This window comes from Ciconia boyciana, chromosome 2 (assembly GCF_034638445.1).
Source record: "Ciconia boyciana chromosome 2, ASM3463844v1, whole genome shotgun sequence".
Lineage (NCBI taxonomy): Eukaryota > Metazoa > Chordata > Aves > Ciconiiformes > Ciconiidae > Ciconia > Ciconia boyciana.
In genome coordinates this window covers 24095021-24121015 of record NC_132935.1, presented here as the reverse complement: position 1 = coordinate 24121015, position 25995 = coordinate 24095021, and the positions used below count along the sequence as shown (strand labels likewise).

Sequence of the window (25995 nt, the reverse complement as noted above, 5' to 3'; positions counted from 1 at the left end):
GTTTCCAGTGCCTGACGCCTACACCAGGTGAATACTGTGCCTAAAGAAAGTTTTCTGACTGAAAGAATGCTGGATTTCCCATGAAATAAGCATAAAGAAGAGTAATAAGCACATGCAAAATGAAGGTCTATGTTTAAAATAAAGTTTTCAGTGAGAAGATGTGAAATATTCATTGAGGCAAAATGCTGTTAACTGCAGGACAACTGCAGCAGAAGAAGAGACAGAGAGGCTTCCCATAGGCCTATGGCCAGCCCACTGCAATACAGAGCTACACTACATTACGACGCTCTGCAAGAATGGTGCACTTGTGAACTCTCTGCTCAAAGCACTGCAAAAATTAGTGGTAGAGTCATGAGCTGCAAACAAGTGCAACTTGAATAACTTCATTAATAATCCATGCATCAGCAATGTATTTCCTGGGGTGATCCTCATGGGTTTGGGGAAGAGGACAGACTTCTGGAGTTATCATGTCTTTCAATTTTCCATTCAGCCATTGGACTCCGAGGTCCCAGCAGTACAAGTCTCAAAGTGGAATGGCTGCTTTTTCCCCTGAGAATGGGGGAGAGAGAACTCCTAACATATGAGCTGAGACTCCTCTGTTCCTCTTGCTACTGCCTACAGAGCAGAAGCAAGGCTATGCAATCAGGTATGTCCATATGTACATCTGTATATTCTCTCCCAGTACCTTTGAAACCTACTGAACATTTCAGCTAAATTTGACAGATAGATGGGAGTGTCACAAACGATTGTGTTCTATAAGATTCATAAAAATTGGCAGCCGAAAGGCCTTTAAGTGCCCAACATAAATACCCTAAGAAGATGGCTGCAACACAAATCATACATTATCAAATACCCAAAGAATCCAGACAAGAAAGTCTTTCAAAACATATCAAATGGAAAAAATAAAACCCTCAGCTGAAACTTACAGACATCTATGAGACAGAAATATGTAAGAAAGGGGGCTTCTACTGTCACAAAATTACTTGGCTACTAGCTCAAATTTTCATTTAATGTTGTGGCATGGAAAGAAACAAATCCCTGTCTGAGACCTAAGTTACCATGCAATACTCAGAAGGTAATAGGTGGAGTTAGCAGCAATTCTTTGGAATGCCTTTTCTTTCCACCTAGTCAGAGTTGTGTTATAAATACTATGGCTGAGCCCCTGTCACTTACCCAGAAGGCTATCTTTTTCACTTAATGAATCGTCTCTTTCATGCTGCCCAGGCAAACACTGAATATCTTGAATTTGACTAGAAGCTACAGGATGCATAAATGAATCTGTAGTCTTCATGGATTCACTTCTTTTTGCTAACGTAAACCAATCCTTTGTCTGAGAAACGGTAGCCTAGGAAAAGAAATGTCATAGAATAATTAAAATTTCTCTATTTATTGCACTGTTTCTGAGAGCAGAGGGCTTACTGTCTGTAGTCATTTTATGCAGTCTGTTTGTGTAGATTTCTGTAACAGTAGTTCCCAGTGAAGAGAGCTGTATGACGGTAGGTGAGCATACTTGTAACACAGCTTCTGTTTAAGCTGTATTACAACCCATCAACCTTCTTCTATAGTACAAAGAGCTTTGAAAATAAGGGATATTCAGAGAATCAGTTGTCCAATTAGGTTGTGACCTCAGTTACAATAATTTAACCCAATGCATTCAATCTAGCTTGATGTTACACCCACTAAACATGTTTATTTTACCTGTCCGAGTGATATGTAGAACTTCTTCATAGTCAACGAAGTGTAATCCTCTTCAAGAGGGGGAGAACTTGGGTCTTGCTTCCTTACCCAGGGATAGTAGTCACTATCTATAATGAAATTAATGCCAGTCTTGCTCCATTCTACCTGTGATATCAATTTAGCTAGCCTGAAATTAAACGTTGTGACAAGAAAATAGTGAATTTTAGCTTTTAGTCAGATAAACAGTTGATTTTTCCCTAGAATGGGCAATAAAAACCATGATAACTCTAAAAATAAATTGCTACAAGGAACTTCATGATCTGCTTTGTTATTTCACCTCTCACCTGCTGTCACATGCGTAAATGCCAGTACTGCCATTCCATAGCCCACCAGTTGGTGGGCTTTACAGTTGGTGGCCTGTTTTGCATTATCAAGCTTTACCAGTAAAACTGATTTCTGTCAGGATGATCTTGCATGTATCTATGCAGTCCCAAGCCCTGCCAAGAAGCCCTTGAACATTTTGATTGCTAAAATGGAACTGTTCTCCCAGATTGCAGAAGCCCTGTGTCACTACCAGACACTACATTTCCTGGTCCTGATACAAGCAATCTCCCAGCAGCAATGCCACAGCAGTGATCATACCAATTGAACTTTCAGATAACAAGACAGCTGGTGCTACCATGTTCAGCTGGCTGCTATATGTAGACTTCATAGTACTTAACAGCACTCCAGTGCTACCTTGTGTTAGTGTGAACCTTGTGATGTTCAGGAAAGGCAATCCTAGAACCACATGGCAATAATGAGGATGCTCTGGGCTCAAGAACTGTGGCAGAACTTAGTTAAGTTAGAAAGCAGTACAAGACCAACCAAGGTGCATGTGAAGGGAAGAAGAAGCCTATACCTGAGCCTATCACCATGAGCTGAATGCCCAGTTTCATTTGTCCCCACTGTTTGAGGACAAATAGTATTTCATTCTAGGGCTGGGGTATCTTCATCTTTAAATACAAGTTTCCCCTTCAGCATCTCAGCCTATCTTGATTCTGATTCAGGAAAGCAACTTAAAATACTGATGTCAGTGGAAACTAGGCACATGTTTAAAGTTAGTTTATGTAATTCTCTTAGGTAACTCTGCTTGATCAAGGAAATACTTTGCTATAGCAGAAGATCAAATTTTTAGTGCTTCACGAGGCCCAGATATGTGTAAAGCAGGCTGCTATTAAAGGTAAAATGGAGCACTCTTTCACCGTTTGTTTATTCTTTGCATAGTTTTCCCCTTGAATGTAAGTGTAGTCTTTGGGATATTGAAAGTTAAATTATTTTGAAATTTTTCAAGCAGAAGTCCATACCCCAGTAACTAGGCTGTCACTACAATCACCAAACATGAGTTTTGTGAACCCTAGTGCCAGGCTGCCTCTCCTTGTAGGACACCTAAAACACACTACAGTTATCAGCATCTAGACACAACCTTAAGGGATGTAGAGGTAGATCCTTCCAAAAAGCACACGAAACCTCCTGAACATCTGCTGAAAGAACATCTCAAAAAATATAGCAAGTGTACAACTGTAAATCATCCAACTATGCCACAGCATCCCCCAGAGAACCTTGCAAAAGGAAGTCTGACCATAGGCCCAACGATACAAAACTAATAATTGAAATAAAAAGGACTGGCTGTTTTTTCCAAATAGATTTCATGGATTCATATCTTTCACGGATTCATATCTTTCACTTTTATGGCCTCCATATTGATTAGAGAAAGGTGCATTGCTACCATGATATCTCAGTGGAACAGAGATTCAGAAATCAGTAAAGCCCACTCTTACTCTCTCTGTAATGGTGTAATATAGGATGTAATTAATGGTCAAGGAAAATTACAGAATGATGAGTGAAACAATTCACTGATTTAACTTTATCCAGGTCACTAAAATGCTAAAATTAAAGAGGACAAGAGGTTGGAGGAAACATATTAAGGGTACCGTCAATATGAATTAGACAGAAGCGAAAGACGTACAAATTTAAAACTGAGAGACAACATAAAAGATTGCAGTACCTGTATTCAAAGTAACAGTCGCTTTCTAGAAATGCTGGAAGCCTTTCTTTCTTAATCCACTGAATTGCTTGTTCTCGATCAAGACACTATGAAAAAAGAAATGCCAAAGATGTGCAGAATTCTTGACTTTCTGGTTTTGTTTGCCATGTAACTGATTCTCTCCATCCCCCTTCTACAGAAGCAGTCTCAGGAAGACAAATATACAATGAACATCACCTTTGTTATCCAGTTTAGCCTTAATTGTGCTGGGACAATTGAGTTGCTTTACATTCCGATTAACAGCTAACAAGGTCTAAATCTGATTTCACCTATAAGAATACCACTTTTTAAAGAAATCATAGGTGTTTTTTCTTCGGAAATAATGTGCGTATGAATCATACTTTTACTGTACAATTCCAAATGCAAATTGATGTTTATGAATTTTCTGCAATAGGAAACTGCTAATTTTTCTGACTTTATCACATTTTGTAAATAACCACTATTACATTTTTCCTCAAGAATTTGAAGAGTAAGAAACCCTTAACTTAATTTATATTCCCAGAATGGGAGAGCTGTGGATATTAAAAACAAAATCAAACAAATAAAAAGCCAATCAGTTATCACCTTTCCCGCTTTTATGTTGGAGCATTGCATAACTGCATTGCACACAGTAACTCTTGTAGTGGAAACCTAAGTGCATTATGAATCGGGCCCATAACAGATTTCTGTTCAGGCGGTCTAAGCCTCAGCGCCTCGTCAAAGCAGAAAGGGAGGTGCCTCCAAAGATTGGTTTGGAGGTGGAAAGGAGGTGTTGAGCAGCGAGCTACACAGAGCCAGCTAAGCAAAAAACTATGCCTAGTCTTACACAGAGAGCAAGCTCTCTGTCTATGGGCCACAGTGATCCATAGCTGTTTCCCTTAGAAATGACACACAGCAGACTTTTTAATATTTTTTTTAAGAACGTACATTTTCCACTCTTAGGGGATGACCTGTTTTATTTATCTGAGGTGCATTTTTCCGTTTAGCAGAGGTGAGACTGATGATTTGGAAGAATGCAGTAACTCCACTTATCCATAAAAACAGGTGAAGTTTGGGCAAGGATGGATGCTACTTGCTATATCAAATAATCAGTTCATGTAGATTACATTTTAAATTTTCTTTCCATGAGCTAATATTCCGTTAGGGACAAGGGTTATTTCTGCCTCATATATATCTGTAGGGGATTAAAAAAATCTGAATTACTCAGAAAGTGGGTGGTTTCATTTAGAGAGAAGAAAATGTTTCAAAATATGGAAAGCTTATGTTGGCAGTGGCTCATACAATGTAATTTGTCAAGATGGAGACTAATTACTCCCAACCACACAGTGTATGCCTCTTTTTGGTAACTGACAAGCTTTTCTGAAATACAGAAGATAGTTTCTTTATTTTGGCATTTAATATTTATGTATTTACTGACTCACAGCCCAGTTTTTTATCTGAGTGATTCATAACATGTTCACGTCTGCACATGGCTGGTACACAAAATTATGTATACTATCAGAAGGAAAGAACCTCTACTCTTTCCCCTTCCCCAGAGAAAGATGCTACATTTAATCTGATGGGTTTTGTTACCTTGGTTAGCTTCCTTACCCAGTCAGCCTTAGGCCTTGCTGGGACCCAATCCAGCAAAGCTTTTAGCACGTGTTTAAGTTTAAGCATGTGTTTAACTTCCCTTGATTAAAGTTAAACACATACTTAAGTGCTTGGCTGAACTGGGGTTTCTCTGAAGTAAGGTATGTGGGATGCCAGCCAGTTTCTTTCCATAGTTGTGATCAATTCTACCCAACTCCGCAGGTTTTTTTCTTAATATATTTTACGCCAAGTTGATTTTGACTATTGATAAGAAGATACGTACCTCCATATCAATAATTTGCAAGTGTGCATGCACACATGCGGAGAACTTTTGCTTATCAGTAAATTTGTAACGGTCTGAGGGGGAAGTAGAATACAGAGAAAAATACCACTGGGTGTATTTCTTAGGCAAGATGTGTTTAAATTCAGGCTGTAGCTTGAAAGGCCTAATAGGATTCTCCAATCATAGCTCATTTTCATTAGTAATGTGCCAGTGATGACCACTCAAGGTGACTTTTGGTAGCAATGTAACACTCAAAGAAACTGTCAATCTCTTCAGTCAGTGTGAAGAAAGCAGTCAAAGCAAAGGAGGCAGCATCACCTGATGCCTGAAAGATCAAATCCTATTTGATTTGAACAGAACTACTTGATGCAGTTGGTTATTCTGGTTCATAGTGTAGTACAATGAATGAAGCTGACTTCTTTCACCTTGTGTAGTTGCAGTAACAATTTTTGGCATGCTGTTTTGTAGGCCATTTTGTTCCAGCTCAGCTGTGAGATGCCAAGCTGAACTGGATGAGTCATCTAAGTCACTTGTCTAGTAAAGGAGGAGTCAAAAATAAGAAGAAACATCACCCCTTCCCCCAAAAAGGAGAAGAAAGTGTACTGAGGCATACTGCTCCTCAAAAGGCCATAATGCTTCCCATCTATGGAAAATGGCCCACAGGAAGAAATGTATTCTTAAATAATACAGGAGCCCTGTTGCTCCAAACCACATGAAAGATGTAAGTAATAGTGAAATGGCTTTGAATTTGTCAAGAAAGGTCATCCACAATTGCAATGATGTGAGGTTATCCCAGAGAGCAACGTTAGCCACACTTGCACAAGCACACAACGTTTCCTCAGTTGAATCCTGAGAGCAAATAAGAAATCGAGAATAGCTCTTCTGCTTTTGTGCTCTCAAGCAAAGTATTTGTGAAAATGATTATTTAATATGGTAGGGATGACTGTAAGCCTTGTCCTATCGTAGCATTTGTCCAGTTTAGATGAAGATAATTGCAATCTCACATTGCTATCATTTTGTTAAACGTCATTGCCTTTTGACCTCTCTCAACACTGTTTGCTTTTCTGAAAATCATTCAGCTTATACTGGGCACAGCAGCAGACTGCTACAACTCCCTGATTTTCTCTCAGCTTTCCAGATATGACATAATTTAGAGCAGCCGCCTCTAAAAATGTAGCAAGACCTTAGACTGGCCTTGAATGAAATGAACTGAAGTCACATCAGTCACACCAATGCAAAGTAAGCAAGAAAGGAATAAACCAAGTATCCCAGTGAAATATTTTTTCTCCTCCAAAGCTATTCTTTAAAGATAAACTCCCACAACTAATTATACTGTCTTGGAGTCTCTCAGGTCCATATGGTGCTTCAATTCCTGATTTTAACCTGCCTAATTTGGTGCTGAAGAAAGTCCTGAAAGTAAACAGGTAAGAATACCAAAATTGATAGTGTCTGAGCAAGTCTGAAACAATAATTTTTTTCTAAAATCCAACCTATCTTTCCATTAATTTAGCTTTCTTGTTGCCAAAGATTATTTTATCTGGCCATTTCAATTGATGCTAACCATGTAAATCCTTTGGGAATTAATGGGAGAGACTTATGTGTTGCCAGACCACAGATGAGCTCATAGCCATACAAGGAAATTAATTAATAAGGAAAGACTGAGATGCATTAGTTTCAGTCAATTTGCACATTCCAGGGATCACTGGTAAAGTAACTGTTGTCATAATATTTTTTCTTTTAATATTAAAATGTATTCGGACCACACAACTGAATCCTGCCCTACAGAATCTTCAAAATTCTGTGCTATGGGATGTACATGTATAATTCCATTCACTTGTCTGCTAGACACATGTGCATTGCAGGGCATAATTTGGCCCATCATTAAGTTTTCCTAACATAAATTAACATTTTTCCCAAGCTACCAAGCCAAACACAACAACAACTACTGCCAGTATCTTTACAGTAAGATCTAAATATAAACTCGGGGGCTATAAGATGCTTACCATAGTGTTGTAATTTGGATCGATATTGAAGGTTGGAGAAGCTCTGCGCATTTTGGAGAGCAGCCCGTCGTTCTTTGCTTTCCTTAGAACATCATAAATGGGGTTTGGAGGTTTCTGATCATGTACAATTTTTTTCAGCTGGCTTTCCAGGCATTGTGGGGCATCATTAACTACTTCAAAAACCCCAAAGTCAGAGTTAAACTTAACTGGCTGGGCAAAAGTCTGCAAAAGAAGTTTGGAAAGCTTATAACATTGTAATAAGGGAACTCTTTCATTTAAGAAAGTTACTTTTTATAGTATAGATGCATCCTACAGAATGCAAGCTAGTATTACAAGGCTTCTTTCTCTTGCCTGCTGTAGTTCATATTTAGGGCCCGGAATAGTAATTTTTCTGCATTCTTGTTCTTTAGTCTCTTCGCTGTATAGCTTTCCAAAGCATTCCTACTTTTTGTCTCAGCTATGCTTAATTGTCAAGAATTTAACTCATTCTAGATCACAGACCATTTTTTTTCCACATGCAAATAATAGATACAGTACAGAGTTGTCTAGCTTATATAATTCACAATGACTTTAGTAACTGTTCTGCAGGAGACTACTTACCTATAGGATCAGATCTCCAGTGTTAATTCATTACCACAAACAACCAAGGCTTGAAAAGATTAGCAATTAAGCTGACCTTTTAAATGTGAGATGCATTTGAGGAGGATGAATCTGAAGGTTTCCATATGTAGGAAAGGCTTTTCACCATATTGTTACTTGTAGGTCAAACACCTACCAAAACCTATGGCCTGTAGTAAGTTTTATTATACATCACTAGTTCAGTCAGGTACTGAATAATACATGAGGTAGACAAAAATTCAATGTCAGCTATGTAATTGTAACTTTTGTCAACTCAAAAAAACCCACTGCATGTGTACACAGTAAAACACAGCCATCTCTCATCTTTTGAACTGTGGTATTAGGTATTTCCCTAAAAGACTATCTTTCAAATTCTCTTACTTTAAATGAAGAGGGAAAATATGGATGGATTTTACAGAAGTAATGGGGGATACCCAAGACAGTTATGAATATAAGATTATATACAACGAGAGCATATAGGCATCTGTGCACTGAGCTGGAGGACAAGAAGGCATGTTGTATTTAAGAACTGACGAAAATCCTGGCCATATCCAGACCCAGTGCCAAAATTCTTTTTGGCTTTGTTCCAGACAGGATCCCACCTGATGTTTGTACAGTTGTCGTTCCCCTGCACTTAATAAGATTATTTTATTTTTTCAAGCACTGTATTTTTCATTTCCTTGAACTTTTTCATATATCACATATATACATACATAGACATAACTCATATACATACTACATATGCCGAATACCTGCTACATATAATATAGAAATATATTACAGACCTGTTTTATTCTTCTTCACACCTATATAAGTCCAAAGTAACCATGTCAGTGTCAGCTATTTTGTTGCTTCTGTTTGAAGCCCCCTTGTTGATTAATGTCTTGTAGAGCAATGCCCAAGATCGAACCATGTGGCTGCAACATGTGATTACAACATTCTCTACTTATCCCATAATGTCTCACTGTGGAGGCTGAGGTTGGCAAAGCACGTTGCATGTGAGAGCTTGAAGTGTGTGATTAGTGCCTATGACATCAGACTGTCACTACTCAGAGCCATGCATTGAATTGCATTAGTCTGTTTAGTTAGGTAACTTCAGTTGAAATCATGGCTTGGGTTTTGTTCTCTGACACCTTGTGCCTCTTTTGGCATTAATTTTCTCCAGGGTACTCTGCAGGTTTTAGTGTTTTTCTCCAGACATACCGAACAGCATTTTAAAGAGGCTTTTATGCATAGTAGATTTCTCTGTACTTCATTCAGACCTCCTCCCAATTTGCTATGTGTACATTTCATTTACTTTCAAACCTAATTTGGGCTGCTACCAGCTTTTAAGTGACTAACTGTGCAACCTTAATAACCTCCAAATGTATTCTTCCTTATTTATTTCTTCAAGTTTTTAAAAAGGAAACTGAAGAAAGTACACTAAGAAACAAGGTGCTTCAGTCTCTCAGGATTTGAAATGCTCTTGCTTGCAGAAAAAAGCAAACAGTGCAAATTCCATAATGCAGGGCTATGTGACTAGACCTGACCAGATTACATTAGTTCCTTGTTAATCAACTTAAAAACTAAGCAAAGACAACATTAGTTTATCATACGCATCTACTTTTACTTAATCCTTTGTAACTTATTCTAGATCTAGCTTTTTCAATACACATTCTAATTAACTGAACAGAAAACACATGGCAATTTTAATGTAGTGAAAGATGCAAGTGACAATTTTTAAAATGTAAAGTGTACTGCTATTTTGGGAGTCTGACCACAAATCATTTATAAGACAAATATATTAATGGAACAAAAGAACATATACTCATGGGATAAGAAAATTAAGACTTCATACACTACATACTTGACTGAAAAAGGTGGTTCTGGTCCACTTTCGGGTTTTGGACCAAGGTGTAGTTACCTATCCCCAGGAACATCAAAAGGCATGCATACTTCTTGTATCAGTTAGAGAGTAGCCAATAGATCCCCTTTACTCGACACTAGTAAGACTACATCTGGAATACTGCATCCAGTTTTGGGTCCCCAGTACAAGAAGGATATTCATAAACTTGAGTAAGTTGAGCAGACAGCCACTGAGATGGTTGAAGGCTGGATCACTTGCCCTGTGAGGAGAGGCTGAGGGAACAGGGCTTGTTTAGCTTGAAGAAGAGACAGCTCTGGGAGGACCTAACACCAGTCTTACAGTACTTACAAGGAGGTTACTAAGAAGATACAACCAGGCTTTTCACAGAGGTGCCTGGTAGGACGACAAGAGACCATGATCATACACTGAAACAGTAGAGTTTTCAACTGTATATAAGAAAAAAGGTACTTGTGGGACAATTAGTGTTGGAACAGACTGTCCAAAACAACAATGGAATCAGTTGTTGGAGATTCTCAAGACCAACTGGAGAAAGTGCCAGGCAACCTGGTGTCAACACTAAAGCATTGACCCTGCTTTGGGCAGGAGACTGGACTGCAGACCTGCCCAAAGCCCCTTCCAGCATGACTGATCTATAATTCTGTACAAATCACAAATTCTACCAGATAGATCATGTCATCAAAGAATTGTATAAAAGCATTAGCCTTTCTGGGGAAGCGTATTTCTCTTGCTTGCTTAAGAAAACTAAAATGATAAATCAGAATATTTTTATAAGCATAATAAAAGAAGAGGTAAGTCCTGACCATCTTAACTCATCCCCCCCCAAAAAATAGAAGTGATAATGTTATGACAAAAATAAAATGGGAAAGCACACAAAAAAATTAACCTGATTTCTTGTAGGAAACATTTTCCCAGTTACAGGACAGGACAAAGGATCAGTCAATTCATTTCCTTCTCAGTATGTGAAAAACTCTGGAGCAAAACACACAATCTAACCATTCCCACACATTACAAGCCACAAAAAACCCCCTACTCAATACCCTGTAGCGAATTTAAAACCTTTCCCACAGAAACCAAGTGCCATAAAATCCTACAATGTTTCACAGGACAATAATGAGAGAGGTTTATGGCACCACCAATATTCTAGGTCATTGCAATAACAAGGAATCTCTTCAGTGAAGATGCCTATGTTAAGGAGTGGGTGATAGCCTACACTATAAAGGAAGGGGAAAAAAATTATCCGTGCCAATATAATATACTAAGAAATGTCTTTCTTACCCCACATTTGGCAAGTGCTTTGGCTTTTTACAGACAAGTAAAATACACTAATGAAAGATTAAGACTATCAATGCATTCTTCCCTACATTCTCGCTCTAGTTTGGGCCAATTTTTGATCCTTTGAAGATAGAGAGGGAAAACTCCAGAGCCAAATTATACCTCAAGATGTTAAGAAAAAAATAGATCAGGTTTGGCAGGAGCATTGAAGCTTGGGATTCATACATTCTCAATTTAGCACAATAAATAGGATCAACAAGGAGTTGAGAATACCAACAAATAAGAAATCTACAGACTTTGCAAACTGTTTCACTCACAGGAAATTCTCCCCTTGAACCCAATATGACCAATGTAACTCAGTATAGTCATCTCAGCTTCAGAAAAATTCTCCAAGCAAACAACAAAAAGCTATTTTCAGACTGTGGTACAGCCATACTATTAAATAAACAAAAACTTGCATGTACATTTTTTACAGCAAAGAGATTCTTAGCTGTCAAATGCACATTGAATATGGTTTCAGCTGAAGAATAAATAAAATACATAATTCTGAAACCTGAAGTTATACACTTAACTGAAGGGAAGGCAAATTTCTCTCACTCCTCCCAAAACAGAAACCAAAACAGCATCCATCACCATGTTGCCAGGATATCAGACATATAAATCTCACTGTTCTCTGCCTTAACAGTTTTCAGATATGCTTAACTTCAGATACACTTAACAAATGTGTAAATATGCTCACTACATCCCACCCCGAGTAATGTAGTTTGATCCCAAGAGAAACAGAATGACCACTGCTTGGCCGCCTCTTAGGTTAAGGCCCTGAAAGGGTGGGAATGAATAGAGACCTCATCCAGGAGCTTTGCCAAAACTTCCTTAAGACGGGTATGTGTGTATCATAAATAAATGTCAGTGAGAGGCCAGACCAGAAGAGAATTTGAGCAGCTCTAGGAAGTGCCTGGAAAATTCGTACTGCACATGGTCAATGGCAAATTTCCCACTGACTTTAGTAAGTCCAGGATTTCCCTTCCATTGATGAGTAAGACACAAGTCACAATCACATACCACAATCTAATTAAGAGAGGAGAGAAGAGGATTTTGAGTAAACCTACTATCAATAAGAAAGAAGTCAGGAGAGCTTCTTTTGCTTCCTTGAATATCAAAGATAGCAAACAAGTTTTAGTCCTGAGTAAGGCTCAACATAACATACATGTAGGGCCTTACTGATGTAAAAGCCTTTTTAAGGGAGGTTGTTAATTGGCACCTGCAGCCTCCCCCCACACACCTGTAAAAGACAAGACGAAACTAATGAGCATGGATTGATGCCTTGAATTGATGCATTGATGCATTGAATTATTCAGAACCATCTTCAAAACAGACAAGGGCCTGAACTGTGCAGCAGAGTGAATTGCTTTTTGCCTTCTCCCCTTTTCGTCATCTGCTACTCATATAGCAGGCTTGTTTTTACCCTTGACAGCACCAGGTTTTCAGGACCATTCTGTTTTCAGAAAGACCAATTAACTCAAACTTCGTTACTTGTGCTTTAATTGTTTTTGGAACCATCACCTACATCAAATCCTGTATCCCAGACTACTCAGCAGACTCACGTTTAAGTTAAAACTGTTAGCTGCATACTGGCCTATATCTGTCTTCCTAGACCATTTAGCATAATTTTTTTTAATCACACCACAATAGTTCCTACTAGCATGAAAATTATATCAAGCAATCTAACTACAGTATGCTGCCCTCTTCTTTCTGTGTGGCACTATTTATACATCTCTGTGCTCCTAAGCAAGGAAAGACGAATGTGTTTAATGTGATAAAAAGGATGTTCATTCTCTTTTCTTTTTTTTTTTAATGAGCAGAGAGCTTTTATAGTGAGAATGACTTTCAAAAGAAGTAGTCTTCAAATCCAAAGTTGATAAATCTGTGGTCACTTGCTGCAAGGGAAACCCCCAGCCAGGGACTTGCCACCAAGAGTGCCATCTCCTGAATACGCTTCAACTGAGGTGCAGTTAGATCTTTTGTCTCTAGTGCAACTCTTAGAGGTCGCAAAGAGGAAGAGTGTGTCTTCATCAGGATCACTGGTAACTGGAAAATGAGGGGTAAGGCCCCAGCATGGACTTGGGGTGGAACGAGTAGCAGGCAGCTTGTAGAGCGCAGGAGAAACAAGTTGACATTACTGCACTTTCTTACTGAGGCCTCCAATGCTGAGCTGGGTGGCGATTTCTGACTTCTGAATTTTCATTCCTGGCTAAACATATTCTTGGATGTTTAAAATACATGGATCAAAGATTCAAATTCTAGGGATGCCTGACTAGCTAGAAATGGAAATGTATCCAGGCCAAGGTTTCTCTTAAATCTTTCATTTTAGATTAGTTACTAAGGAAGGTGTTACTCGTTTGTATGTCATGTAATTGGTTTCTGCTACTGTGAAATCACTGTACTACTGGCAACAAGTGCCCTCACGGGGTTTTTTGTATTATTTTATCTTTCAGAAATATTTTCCTTACAAACTATTCTTCATTACAGTACGTAGATCTTTGGAGTACCTAGATATTCATGTCAGATTGTCCTGAATATTATAACAACAGGATCACTTAAAGGATATGCTGTAAATCAAAGCAAAAAAAAACCTCTGCTGCTGCTATAGCAAGTCCCCAGTGATACAATTTTCCATACACTAGTGGTGCATTATAAATCAACGCAGAGGCAGTCTCTTAAAATAAGCATATGGTATCCCTGATTTCTTGTATCAAGTCACACAATATTTTCAGTTTAACTTGTTGCCTAACTACTAGCACACCTGGGTAATACTGTTCCCAGGCAACAGCGTATAAGCACAACAAGAATAAAGCAATGGAAATTTCAATGCGGTGTTTTAGTAGAAGCCTTCTGAGAAGGAGAGGGAAATGGGGAACATAAGGTATTCAAACCACAGAACTCAAGGCATTAATAGAACTTAATCCTGAAGAGGGTAAATCCTCAGGAAAAGGTCAAAGAAAAAATAAAACCAATTATGACAACATTACAGGTAAGAATAGCTAATAGAGCATCTGTTTTCATGAAGATATGTAAATATATAGAAGAGAGACCACGTGTCATCTTAGAAACCTACCAAGATTACCAGCGTAAAACAGTGTTTACTCAGAAGTGTCTGTGAACTCTTTTCTGTGGGCTTCCAGAGCAGTCAGGAGTGCCTGGACAATCACTGCAGTTCAGAGCTGCTGAGCTGTGCCAGGACTGCAGGCTGAGGAGCCCTCTGAGGCCAAGGAGAATTTTGGCCTCTAATAGATGTCCTGAAATCTCTGCATGTCCAAGGAGACCCAGAGACTAAGCAGGCTGAACTTCTTACCCGCTCCATCCTCTGTGATTTGGGGAAAACTTGAAGCATAGTTTCCAAATAAGCAGCAAAGGCGTGGAGGATGGTATTCCTGTGCTAAGAACAATCTGGCACATGGAAAGAGGCCTGGGTTTAAAAGCTACGTAGTTAGGCTTGGATTTAGGCAGATATCCTAAAGCAGCTGCGGGGGGGGGGTGGGGTGGGGGGGGGGGCAGAAAGAAAAAACCCTGTGCTGGTGGTGGTTCCTACCAAACTAGTTGCAGAAATGGGTATATGTTCTCATAGTGCAGCCTGTTGGGCTGCAGTGCTTTAGGAGGGGGACAGGCTGTGGGCCAGCTCTCGGGTAGATTGGCTGGGAGACCCCACGAGAGCCATGAGTGACACTGTGGAAAGGTCTGTGCCACCTTGCAGGAGAGTATGAGTGTGAGGTGTGGGGATAGTCAGGGCTGAGACTACTAAGATGAAGTTGGGTGAAGTTGCTGCATTGACGGAGCAGGACAGCACATGCGACTCCCATGAGAGTGTGGGGAAGCAGGGTAGTTGATGGGGAAAAGGGGCAAAATATAGGGCAACTGGTTAAGTATAGGGCATTGGGTATGGTGGTCTAACTGCAACTGGATCAGCACACAGAATACAGTGTAAGGCTGCATCCTTCTAGCTGCAGATGGGAGGGGAAGAACAGGGGAGTGCCAACTCTGGGGTGTTCACAGCCATGAAGAGAAACAGAGTTGGTTCCTGAGGAAAAGTGATTATGAATCACTGAGCACATGGCCAGAAGAATGTAAAAGGACAAACATTTGTTATGTCAGTATGTCATGATACTGGAATAAAAGTAGACTCCTTATGCTTTTTAAATAAGTATTTAAATCTCTTTTTCATTTCCTATTCGTATTATTTTGGTGCACTGTGATTTAAATACATAAATTTGCAAGAGAAAATCTGTCTCCAGAAGTCCAGATACTGTGTTATTTTTCCTGACAGATAATAACATTGAGCAATAAGAGTTGCTACCATTAAAATACAGACATATTGTAAAAGCCATTTAAATTCCTAGTGGCAAAATGCAAAATGTTCTAAGCTGGATGACCTTACTACTAATCTTAGTAAGGTGTTTCTTGTATTTTGCAAGGGATTTCTGTAAGGTACTTACCGGAAGACTCAAAAATTCATTAAAGTAGTCCACAAGCATATCATCTGTGGCTAAGCATTCTTCCTACAGAGAGACAAAACCACAAAGCAAGGCTTGTACTAATCTGCACTAACATAGTTTGAATGCACTGTTGCCTCAAACAATGATTTTTCCACTAGCTATGACATGCAAACTTTTGCAAAATGTTATTTCCCACTTTTGAGAATATAATCGTTGCATCATTGTTATATTCTAGCCATTGCACACCGCTGAGGTCCTTAGCAATTTAAAAAACACACGTGAAGGTAAATCCTTTGCCAAGAGATTACAGATAAAGCCTTCATAAACCAAATAACTTCTAAATGCTGGAAATCTGCATCTTTACTTTTGAAAAAAATGTGCATAAGCTAACAGTCTAAAAATTCCCCAAATTTTACCTTTCTCTCTCGCATCTCGGAAGGAGGGGAGTATAAAAGCTCACCAGAGCCTGCTTCTGCTCCCACACTGCTGCTTGGGGATGTTTTGGGGGATGTTTGGGGAATAAAAGGGAGTTCACCGATCTATATTTTGGCTCACCAAGCAAGCAGTGTATGCCATACTTGGAATCACAGAACTGGGAGGCTTCCTGTTGACTTCATCAGAAATGAAGGCTGCATCTGCAGGTCATTTTGTACCCTTTCTGACCCCTGCATTTTAAATCCTGCTAACAAGACTCAAAAACTGTAGAATAGAAATTAAATTTTTTTGCTGTTGACAAATCAATAAGTATGGATCCCAAGCTGACTTCTAATGCACGCAATACCACCTCCACCCCCATTTCAACTGAACAGAAGGTAAAAGTAGAACATTATTCCATTGGTCTTCAGAAATCTGTCTTCAGTATAACAAAGATTCCTGAACAGTTTTTAATAGTTTCAGTTTCTTGAATATTCTATTATTTCTGCCTTGCAGTGCAAGGAGAATACACCTAAATCAAATGTATTTGCCAATATCAGCAAAGGTCTTGTGACACAAATCTTTTTTTTCTTAAGTTCATAGCATTGAAATGTGCTAGTGAGGAATAGTGGTAAAGAGAGGTTATGCACAGTGTACGTGGTATCACTTGTAGGCAGGCAGTATCTTGATCCAAACTCCACAGTGTCTAAATAGAGACAGCTTGTACTTAGGTAAGGAAGAAATCTTGACCTAATCTACTTCAGTATGAACTCAGGAAGGCCCTTGTATGCTGCATGACAAGATCTTGATGATGTTTGTCCGGCCTTAGTCTGACAACATTTATTCCTTAGCACTTGTCTTTGCTGCTGTGACTGATACAGGACAGGCAGGTTAGCTCACGGTCATTCCTGGAAAATGCTAACACTGAAAACAAGGCTTTCTGCATTACAGAGATCGTGCTTTATTTGGATCACAGGCCCATGGTCCAATGCAGTTGCAGTACTATGGATGTAGAGATGTTAGGGCGCTGATTAAATAGGATAATTTACCAAAGTGTCTAACCCAAAGCATTTTTATGTCAATAGAAAATCTCTCGCTAATGTCACTAGGCAATCAGATGCAGAAACCTCTATTCAGCAAGTGATAACACAACAAAAAAATTCATTAGAAACAAGTTGCAGTCTGCCTCATGTTTGGTTTGGGTAATGCACAATTAGATTTGACACTGATAAGGATGAATCTGAAGATGGCTAGTTATGATAATACCCCATGTAAATATTTTATTGTTTCAAAGGACTTATTCGAAACAATTCATTTATTACTGGCTGAAGTATAAGCTCTTTTAGAATATGCAGGTAACGTGTTTTTAATGTGCCAAAGATATAATTCTCTGTAGTCCCATATAACAGCAAGAAATGTAAATGCAGTGGTTGATTAATCAATAAAATGTTTATGATCTTATTAATGCAAGCTTTACTACATACTGATCTTACTGCATCTATACACAATATACTTTCCTCTGGTTTTTGGAGGTTTTTTTGCAGTCAGTCTTATTTTCATTTGAAAGCATAGTTGCACTTTCATATTTGCACATTATAGGTTATGGAGTTGCATATACAATACTATAGCTTAGATTTTTGTGTTAGGAAGCATTGTGTTTCGTTTCTTCCCATGCCATCTTTCCTGCTGCACAGTCCAAATTATGACTAGAAAAAGCTGCCTTACAATTGCAAATGGAGGTCAAGGTGTGCTAAAAATTGGTCCAAAACTGCAGTTTTGCCTTCATGCAATTTGTGTACAAATAGGAATATCCTGGGCCTGATTTCTATCACTCTTGTAACATTGAAAGGAATTTTAAAATCATTTTGGCAATGGTATACAACCATTTCTTAGGTACTTTATGGAAACAAACCTAATGATTTTCTACCTATAATATTTGATAGCTTTCTCTATTACTGCCATCATGAAAAAGTACAGAAACACAGAAATATTATTAGACACCAAAGGAGAAGCTGAACGTGGGTAAAAGTGGCACCATCTTGAAAGGTTTGCATTTCACATTGCAGCACCCACTAAAACGTTAAATACCTCTCCACTCTTGAAAAATATATAATAAATGGCATCTTTAAATGTCAAAAGTTAAAGTTAGTACAAAACCCCAATCCTGCATAGAACTCTGACAGTTTCATGTCCTTGTGTGTAGTTCACCTGGAGTCAGACATGTCTAGCCACATTAAGTAGCCTGCAGAATCAAGGTTTAATGCAATGTAAATGTGCAGTTGAGAGATGTTTTCATATATATATATATATATGTTTGTTCTCATCTACATGTTTATATATGCTAAATATCTGCTCTATATATATCATTTTTCTCTACCTGAATTCAGTCTTGATTCTGTTTATGATAATATATTAGTATCTAGAGGCTCCCCAAAGGAATAGCAATACATTTATACTTTAAAATACATAGTTACAAAGGCATCCAAAATGGGGAAGAGACAAACATTACCTAAGCTGCAAGATTTAAGGTGTCATTTCATATGAGGTAACAGGTAAACATATATACATTTCAAATAAGAGGACAAACATCAGGGAAACCTACAATGAGCTAAGAACAAAGGGCAGAAAAGGTAAAGTAAGGAGAAGATTGTTAAACCTGTCATGTTGAACCTTTCAGTTGATTGTTTGTTTCCTTCCTTCATCCTATTTCACTTTCCTTTCCATTTCCATCCTTATTCTCCAGAGTTTCCTGATTGTTTTTTTTTTCTAATTATTTTCAAACTGAGTATTTTTTTGTCTGAGAAAATTGTAAGAAATTACTCAGTACTCCATACTTAGACCGAGGAAAGAAATGAGAAACCAGACAATAGTTTCCAAAAAGTTTTTTTGCCTTTTTTTCTCTACAGTTGCATGACAAAATGAATGATCAAGCCTTATAAAGCATACTTACAAACACTTCTTCTGTTATATGTGGAGGCTCTGAAACACAAAAATGAAATATCATATGTTATCCAAGCAACACAATCAAGCTTGTTCAACTATGATTACTGAACAGAAACAAAAAGTGGTGAGGCATGACAACCTTCCTGGTTATTCTGAAGTAAAATAACTTAGCCTGAGGAAACAAAATAAACTCTAAGAACATGCAGTAATGTTGACCCATGCATAAAAAGGTTGAATATCACAAGAATGATTTAAATATAATGAAAGTATTATTTAACTAGATTATTCTCATACATATCAGTTAATGTCTTTTCAGCTTTCCTCTGCAAAATTGATTGCTAGAAGCTTGCTGGTTTTTATGAAAATACAGATTTGTGAGAGACTCTGGGAGCCTTGAACAGCAAATACTACGAATCATATTATAAAATTCAAAAAAATGTAATTGTGGGTGTTCCCAGATAACCAAATCTCATTCATTCTGGGAGAATATTCCATCTTTTGTGATGCCATTTGAAGGGAGTAAAGTTCTCTCTTCAGATTGATGAATTTTGCTAGGCAAGTTTAAACCTAGCAGTTCAAAATCTCCCTCTTTTGTATCACTGTCTCTGTACCTGAGACAATCACCCTGGGGTCAGACCCCTGTCTGACACAGAGTCAGATCATCACCCTGCGTGGAAAGCACTACGTACCAGTGGTAAGCCTCTTCAGCTGCATCCTGGATCTATATACATAAGGGCCGGCACCCACACCTGCAAGCATACATCCTCATTTGCAAAGGTGAAATCCTTGACTGCAGACCAGAAGTAGAAGCTGAGGAGTCCCTGGGCCTGGCTGGGGACTGCTGGTCTGCACCAGGGCAGGCTGGCTCTGCTGAGTGGCTCACAGCAAGCAGGGTTGCTATGGCACTGCAAACAATGCACGGGATGAGCTGAGCGCTAAGCAAATACTTCTACTGCTCATGCAAAGCTCCCTCAAGCAGACTCAGATATCAGGCACGCTGATTATATGGTCCCAAAAGAGATGCCTGTGAACTAGGAATTTGAGGATACTTGCGGCAAAAAATGAAATCAAATGCTCTTTCCTCAAAAGACCTAGGCAGTTCTTAGTCCAAAATGATATTCTACCTTCTCTTATGTTAGCAAAACCCTTCAGCCATGTGGGATTTTGCCTTAAAAAAATCTCACACCATATTACTAATGACCAACAGATTTACATCATGTATCAAATAATTCTGCATCCGTTAAGAGGGCTGTAAGGCTTGATCCCAAGTAACAAAGTCAGTCCTATCTATGGTAGAGAACTTCCACTGCAGCCAAGTAAGAAAAGGTGAGGAGCTTCATGTTGCTAAGGCTGAGATGAAACCTGGGCTGTTTCCTAACAGGGACAAATGGCTCCATTGTGATGTGCCAGAAACACAGCCTGCAGCCTTGGTAACAGCCTTCCCTGCTTCCTCCTGCTTCCAGGGCCCAGACCTAGCAGAAATCCAAAGGCAGCTGCATTTTACTCCTGTTAGGGAAAAGTTTATAAATAACCTAGGTGGAAAGAGAAAAGACACTAAGATACGTAGAATACAGTCTACTCCCAGAATGTTAGTTTCTTCCTTGGCTCGAGGGGGTATTCCAAGATATAAGAAAAAGTCACATTTCTGGTATGGTCAGCAAAAACTGTGTACAAAGAAGGAATTCGGGCCCCTATATGAGGATTTCAAGTGGACTTTAGGTGTTCCACAACTGGGATCTGACAACATCCTCGCTAGCGAGTATCTGATCCTAGAACTGCATGAATTCTTCAGGCACCTTCAGGTTTTTGGCATGAAAGTTCTCTCAAAGGTCCTACTGCTGCTTATTTCCAGAACAGCACTGATTTCAGTAGCTTGGCTTAAATCCCAACGGGATCAGTTGTACAAGATGTCATGTATGGAAGTTACATGAAGGGCTCCTTTGAGAAGCCTAATCCATCAGCTGCACTCACTAAGTGCCCAAAATGCACCAAGAGCTTCCCATTCCCAGCAAACTCTATCATTTGTGCTGCCTTGCATAGAACAGTATAGTATCTCCAGTCATACTCTTCAGCTGTGAAAAAAAGTTTTATTTTAATTCATACATGACTGTGGTGGAATCCGTGATCAATTAAGAACAGAACAAACGCACATGCTCAGGGACTACAGCTTAAAGTCCAGGAACTGACTGTCAAAAATGAACAAGCAGCAAATCCAGTATCATAGAGGCAGGGAAAATGGCTTCATCTCCTAGAAATACATGGTATTTTGCACCCTCTGCTCCAGATTTACATTCCCACTCCTGGGGGTGCCTGTCCAAATACCACAATCACTGTTCTAATTACTAAATGTCAGAATAACGTCTCTTCTAATTCTTAGTGTAATGTTGTTAGCTGACTGATTAGCTTTTTAGGGTGCAATGTTTTGTGGCTTTTTTTCACTTAAGGGAAGAACAGCATTTGCAAAGACCTAAGTAATAAGCTGAATAATATCATAGCCAAGATACACATTTCAGCCCAAAGTCTGATATATATGAAAAGCATATTCAACAGAAGCAAAGAATAAAATATAAAGATTCAAACTTATGTGAGCTATAGACAATTTAAATAGTATGGTCAGTATTCTGATGAAGTATTAACTACCCTTAAGTTCTCTGTATGCAAATTCTATTCAATAAGACATGACAAACAGTATGTTAACACTGAATGGCATACACGTAAACACATTATTTCTTAGTGCCATGTATCAGGACATGTTCTATTGTGATTATGAAATATCTCAAATAGGTATACCTAACGTATATGTAAGAGAAATACATAACAAGAAAGCCCGTAAAATGTAAACTGAAACCTTTCCAACAGGTAGAAGAATTGCACTGCATTGTATATGAGACTGCATTTTCTCATAACCAAACTACTTAATATGATTTCAAATGTTTAAGCTAGTGTTCATTCTACTCCTTTTCCCCCTGCCCCTTTATCTTTCTGATGTAGGTTTAGACATAGTCTTTGGTGTATAACATTCGTCTAAACTTCCTTAGGTGCTTGTAATTTTTGAAGTAAAAACAACAACAGAAACATGACAAATTTGTCTTTTTTTAAAATTAGAAGTGGAAGCCACAAGTCAGCTTAGATAGATAGAAACGAAGTTTGGAAAAGAGTCAATAAAAACAAAATAGTCTTTTTTCTCTCCTTCTGTAATCTGGTGTATTTCGGTATAAAACTCTTAGGTCTTTGCTCTCTTTGTAGTGTGCTTCAAAGACTGCATTTTGGATTAACCTCATTAGGAAATACACACTATGCTCTCTCATGGAGAATCTACTAGCAGTCGTTATCACTTTCTCATTATCTTAGTTAACAACACACATTTAGATCAAATATTTTGTGTGTGTGCGTTTCAGTCCTGATTTTTTATTGCCAGTTTAAATTTCACCAGCTGGTGAAGCTGAGATATAAAGATTAAGCTCATTTTCCTCCTTTTCCACATTTTTCTCTTTCCATGCTCTTCTCTTATTTTCATTTTTATGATTATTTATCTTAGCAGAACTGCAGACCTACAGAATGTTTCATAAATATAGTCAAAGCCATGATCTATCCCAAAAAGCATCTTGTAGAAAAGATGGATAGCTAGACAGGATGGAGAATAAGTTCTAAAAAAGGTGATACCAGTAAAATTCTAGACAAGAGAAAGCAAAAAGACTAGAAGTAGGTTTCAAATTATTAGCATTTTGAGAAAATAATAGTCTAGCAGAAGGCCAGCACAGGAAGATATCTGCACAGGAGGACAAATGGGAGGAAAATATAAATTGGTCCTCTCCATCCCTGCTGGCATCTCCCTCCTCTGCTCATTACTGAAGAGCCATTTGGAGAGATGAACTTTAAGTCAAGACTTTAATCTGTCATTCTCCCTTTCCTCCACACTTCTCAGAAGTTTATGCTTTCAAATATTTATCAGGGAAAGTGTTTCAAAGTATCACCCAGGTAAATCAGATCAAAACTGCTGAGAGAACTTGGCACTGAAAGAAACAAACGTGTAAGCTATGCCAGCTTGCTGGGTGAACAAGTCTCCTCCTTGTGACTTGCTCAAGTAAAGAAAAGACATAAGCTGGGTTGCTTTATTAAATCCAAATACACACTTGTGTATTTAGGTGCTAACCTGTGTTTGATTCCTGGCAGTGGTCATAGTGAAGTCATGACCATCCCCATAATTAATTACTCATTCAAAAAGTAGCAAATACTATTTTTAAAAATGTAGATAGGCATCTAGAGGGATGTCTAAGGGCAGCTATGAACTAATTCCCATTGATTTTCCATAGAAACTCCCCATCTCAGATATAGGTGGGCATTTCATCATGTGATATCTTTAATAACTAAATATCTTTACAGAAATCCAACTTTAGTTAAATGTAACTACTCTTTCTTCTTTGGATGATTGCCACGTATATTTTAGCTTTTCCATCTGAAAGCAGCAGTCTCAAACTGAAAACAGGTGCTAGGAAGCCTATTTAAATATTGACTGCAAAACTGCCAAAATGGGAGTCAGATCCTGAGAGGAAAGCACAGATCGATCATCAGATAGCTGGCCCTTAAATGCCTTAAATTATTCTGTTGGCAAAATGGCAGAACCTGCCTGTTGTGATGTTATGGCCTCTGTGTGTTGAACCCGATACTTCTAATTTACAGCACAGTTTAATGCAATTCTATGCCTGTCAGGAAAAGTTAACGCAGACACCAAAGAAACAGTTATTGGGAATGAGCACTCAAAAGAATTCTGAAAAGAGAAAAAAAAAATTCCTGAAGATAGTCTAGGTGAAGAGAAAAAAAGAGAGTGCTTAAAAGTAAGATAGGAAGGGCTAAATAGTAAAGGAAGAGATGTGACATAGCTTTGGTCTATCAACATTAGAAACCCTTTATTGGTGGAGGAGACTGTCAGAGGGAATGCAGGTCCAAAGCACTTGATCTCTACAAAAGTTTCTATTTGGATAGTCACTGGAGAATATTCCTTGACTTGTCCATGTCACCAATGGCCCAAGGATTCCTGTAACAATCTTATTCTACCAGGACAAGGTATAGGTGTTTTATCAAGTTTACAGGCTTTAAATAAAGTTTTATTTCCCTTTGCTTAGTATGGGTCTTGGAAAAGATAAAGGGAATAGAGAGGCATACTTGGAAAGTGAATCAGAATTTGAAAGGACCACTTAGCAATTTGTGATATACATTTGTACTCTTGCTACCTCATACATGCCAGCTACCTACTTCATACCTGCAGTCATCTGATCCCTTCGGATATTTGTATTAGTGTCTTAAGAGATAACTGCTAGAACTTTAGGAGAATATCACACTATCTTTTCTAGTTTTGGAAAGGAGCATTAAGACTTAATTGAAAAAACTGTTCAGCAAGATTGTGGCAGTTTAAAGAAATGTATTAGAAACAAAGTCATTCTGTGAAGACAATGTGAAAATCAGGAAAGAACTACTAGACCCACAGCTATCAAACCACATGCAAGATAAAAAGTGGCATGGTGCATAAGTTTACAGCAAGGCAGAGAGAGTTTATTGCTAGCAGCCCTACTACAATTAGCATAGCATAGCTTTCAACTGAAACATGAGATACAGATCAGAAGAAATTATGACAGTTATTTCTTAGAGATTTCACTGTCAGGGGATGTATCAGAAATTTTGGCACTATGTACAAAAGATAGCATTGTTACTGTCTATTCTGTTTTTCATATAGATAAACTGGAGTCATGTTTTGTAATACATTTTGGCTGTGCTAATTTAAGCTTTGCAAGTTTACCACCACTTCTTACTTTTAGTTGTGCAAGCAAATTTCATGATTTTTTTTTTCTGAGGTTACTTGTAGCTTGCTTTAAGTCAGGTCAGTTCATTGACCTTGGCTTAACAGGTGTTCTAGCCTACTAAGGGGCCAACACAAGAGGCATAGGAAGAAGCTTCAGCAGATAGGAATAACATATGCCAATAATGCCAAACACATCCTTTAACAAGATCATCTCCTGACAGTAGGTGGCATATACCCAACAAGAAACACTAAATGCAGGCGTGTCTTTGCAGTCTTGCTGTTACAATCAAACAGATGTCAACAACAGTCCCCAAACCCAGGATTCCCCAGCTAAGAGCTGAGTTATCCATGTGGGATATTACTGATGCCTCAAGCCTGTGGATGGCAGTAGTGCTGTTTGAGACAGCACATCCCACTGACCATCAGTTCCCACCTTTGTGTTATACTGCCATGGCTGCTTGTGTAGCTGTACAGTGAAGCTGACTGGGAGACTGATTCAGGAAAAAAAAGAAAAAAAATCAGGAGGAAAGAAGAAAAAGATTTCATGTACGTCAGCTTCCAGAACACAGCAGTGTCAACATAACAGGTGTTAAGAATGGTACAAGGATCCATAACTAATAGGTGCTCCATAAGATTTTAATACTTCAGAAAAGCATACAAAATTACAGCCTTCTTATTTTGCAAGTATTCTACTTTCCTACCTATTGTTCTCCTGGACTCCAGAAGTACCTAGTTAAAGAATAAAGAACACATTAAGTTCCCAAATTCTCACCCAGTCTTCTTTTAACAGACTAAAACTAAAAACATGCTGCCATTTTGATATTGTTTAAAATATCTTACATGGGAATACTTAGCCCCTTACCAATTTTCAGTTTAAGAAAGTTAAAGTTTTCCCTTTCTTGTTCACTAAAGCCATCAGAACATCAATTATGAATAAAATGCATACAATAAGATATTTTCCTGTGATCATTTTAAATCATGATAGATTGAGGAG

At 38.4% G+C, this 25995-nt stretch overlaps 1 protein-coding gene across 1 annotated transcript in view; it reads right to left on the bottom strand.

Moving 5' to 3' along the window:
* RGS22 (regulator of G protein signaling 22) overlaps positions 1–19918 on the bottom strand; it is a 59608-nt gene extending 39690 nt beyond the window's left edge. Inside the window, exons 1-7 of the mRNA XM_072851156.1 lie at positions 19894–19918; positions 19212–19240; positions 15848–15910; positions 7601–7822; positions 3725–3810; positions 1699–1864; positions 1174–1345 (exon numbers count right to left, since the gene is read on the bottom strand). Of these exons, the coding sequence (XP_072707257.1) occupies positions 1174–1345; positions 1699–1864; positions 3725–3810; positions 7601–7822; positions 15848–15910; positions 19212–19240; positions 19894–19918 (763 nt within the window). The remainder of the gene's footprint in view (positions 1–1173; positions 1346–1698; positions 1865–3724; positions 3811–7600; positions 7823–15847; positions 15911–19211; positions 19241–19893) is intronic.
* Between the last annotated feature and the right edge of the window lie 6077 nt (positions 19919–25995).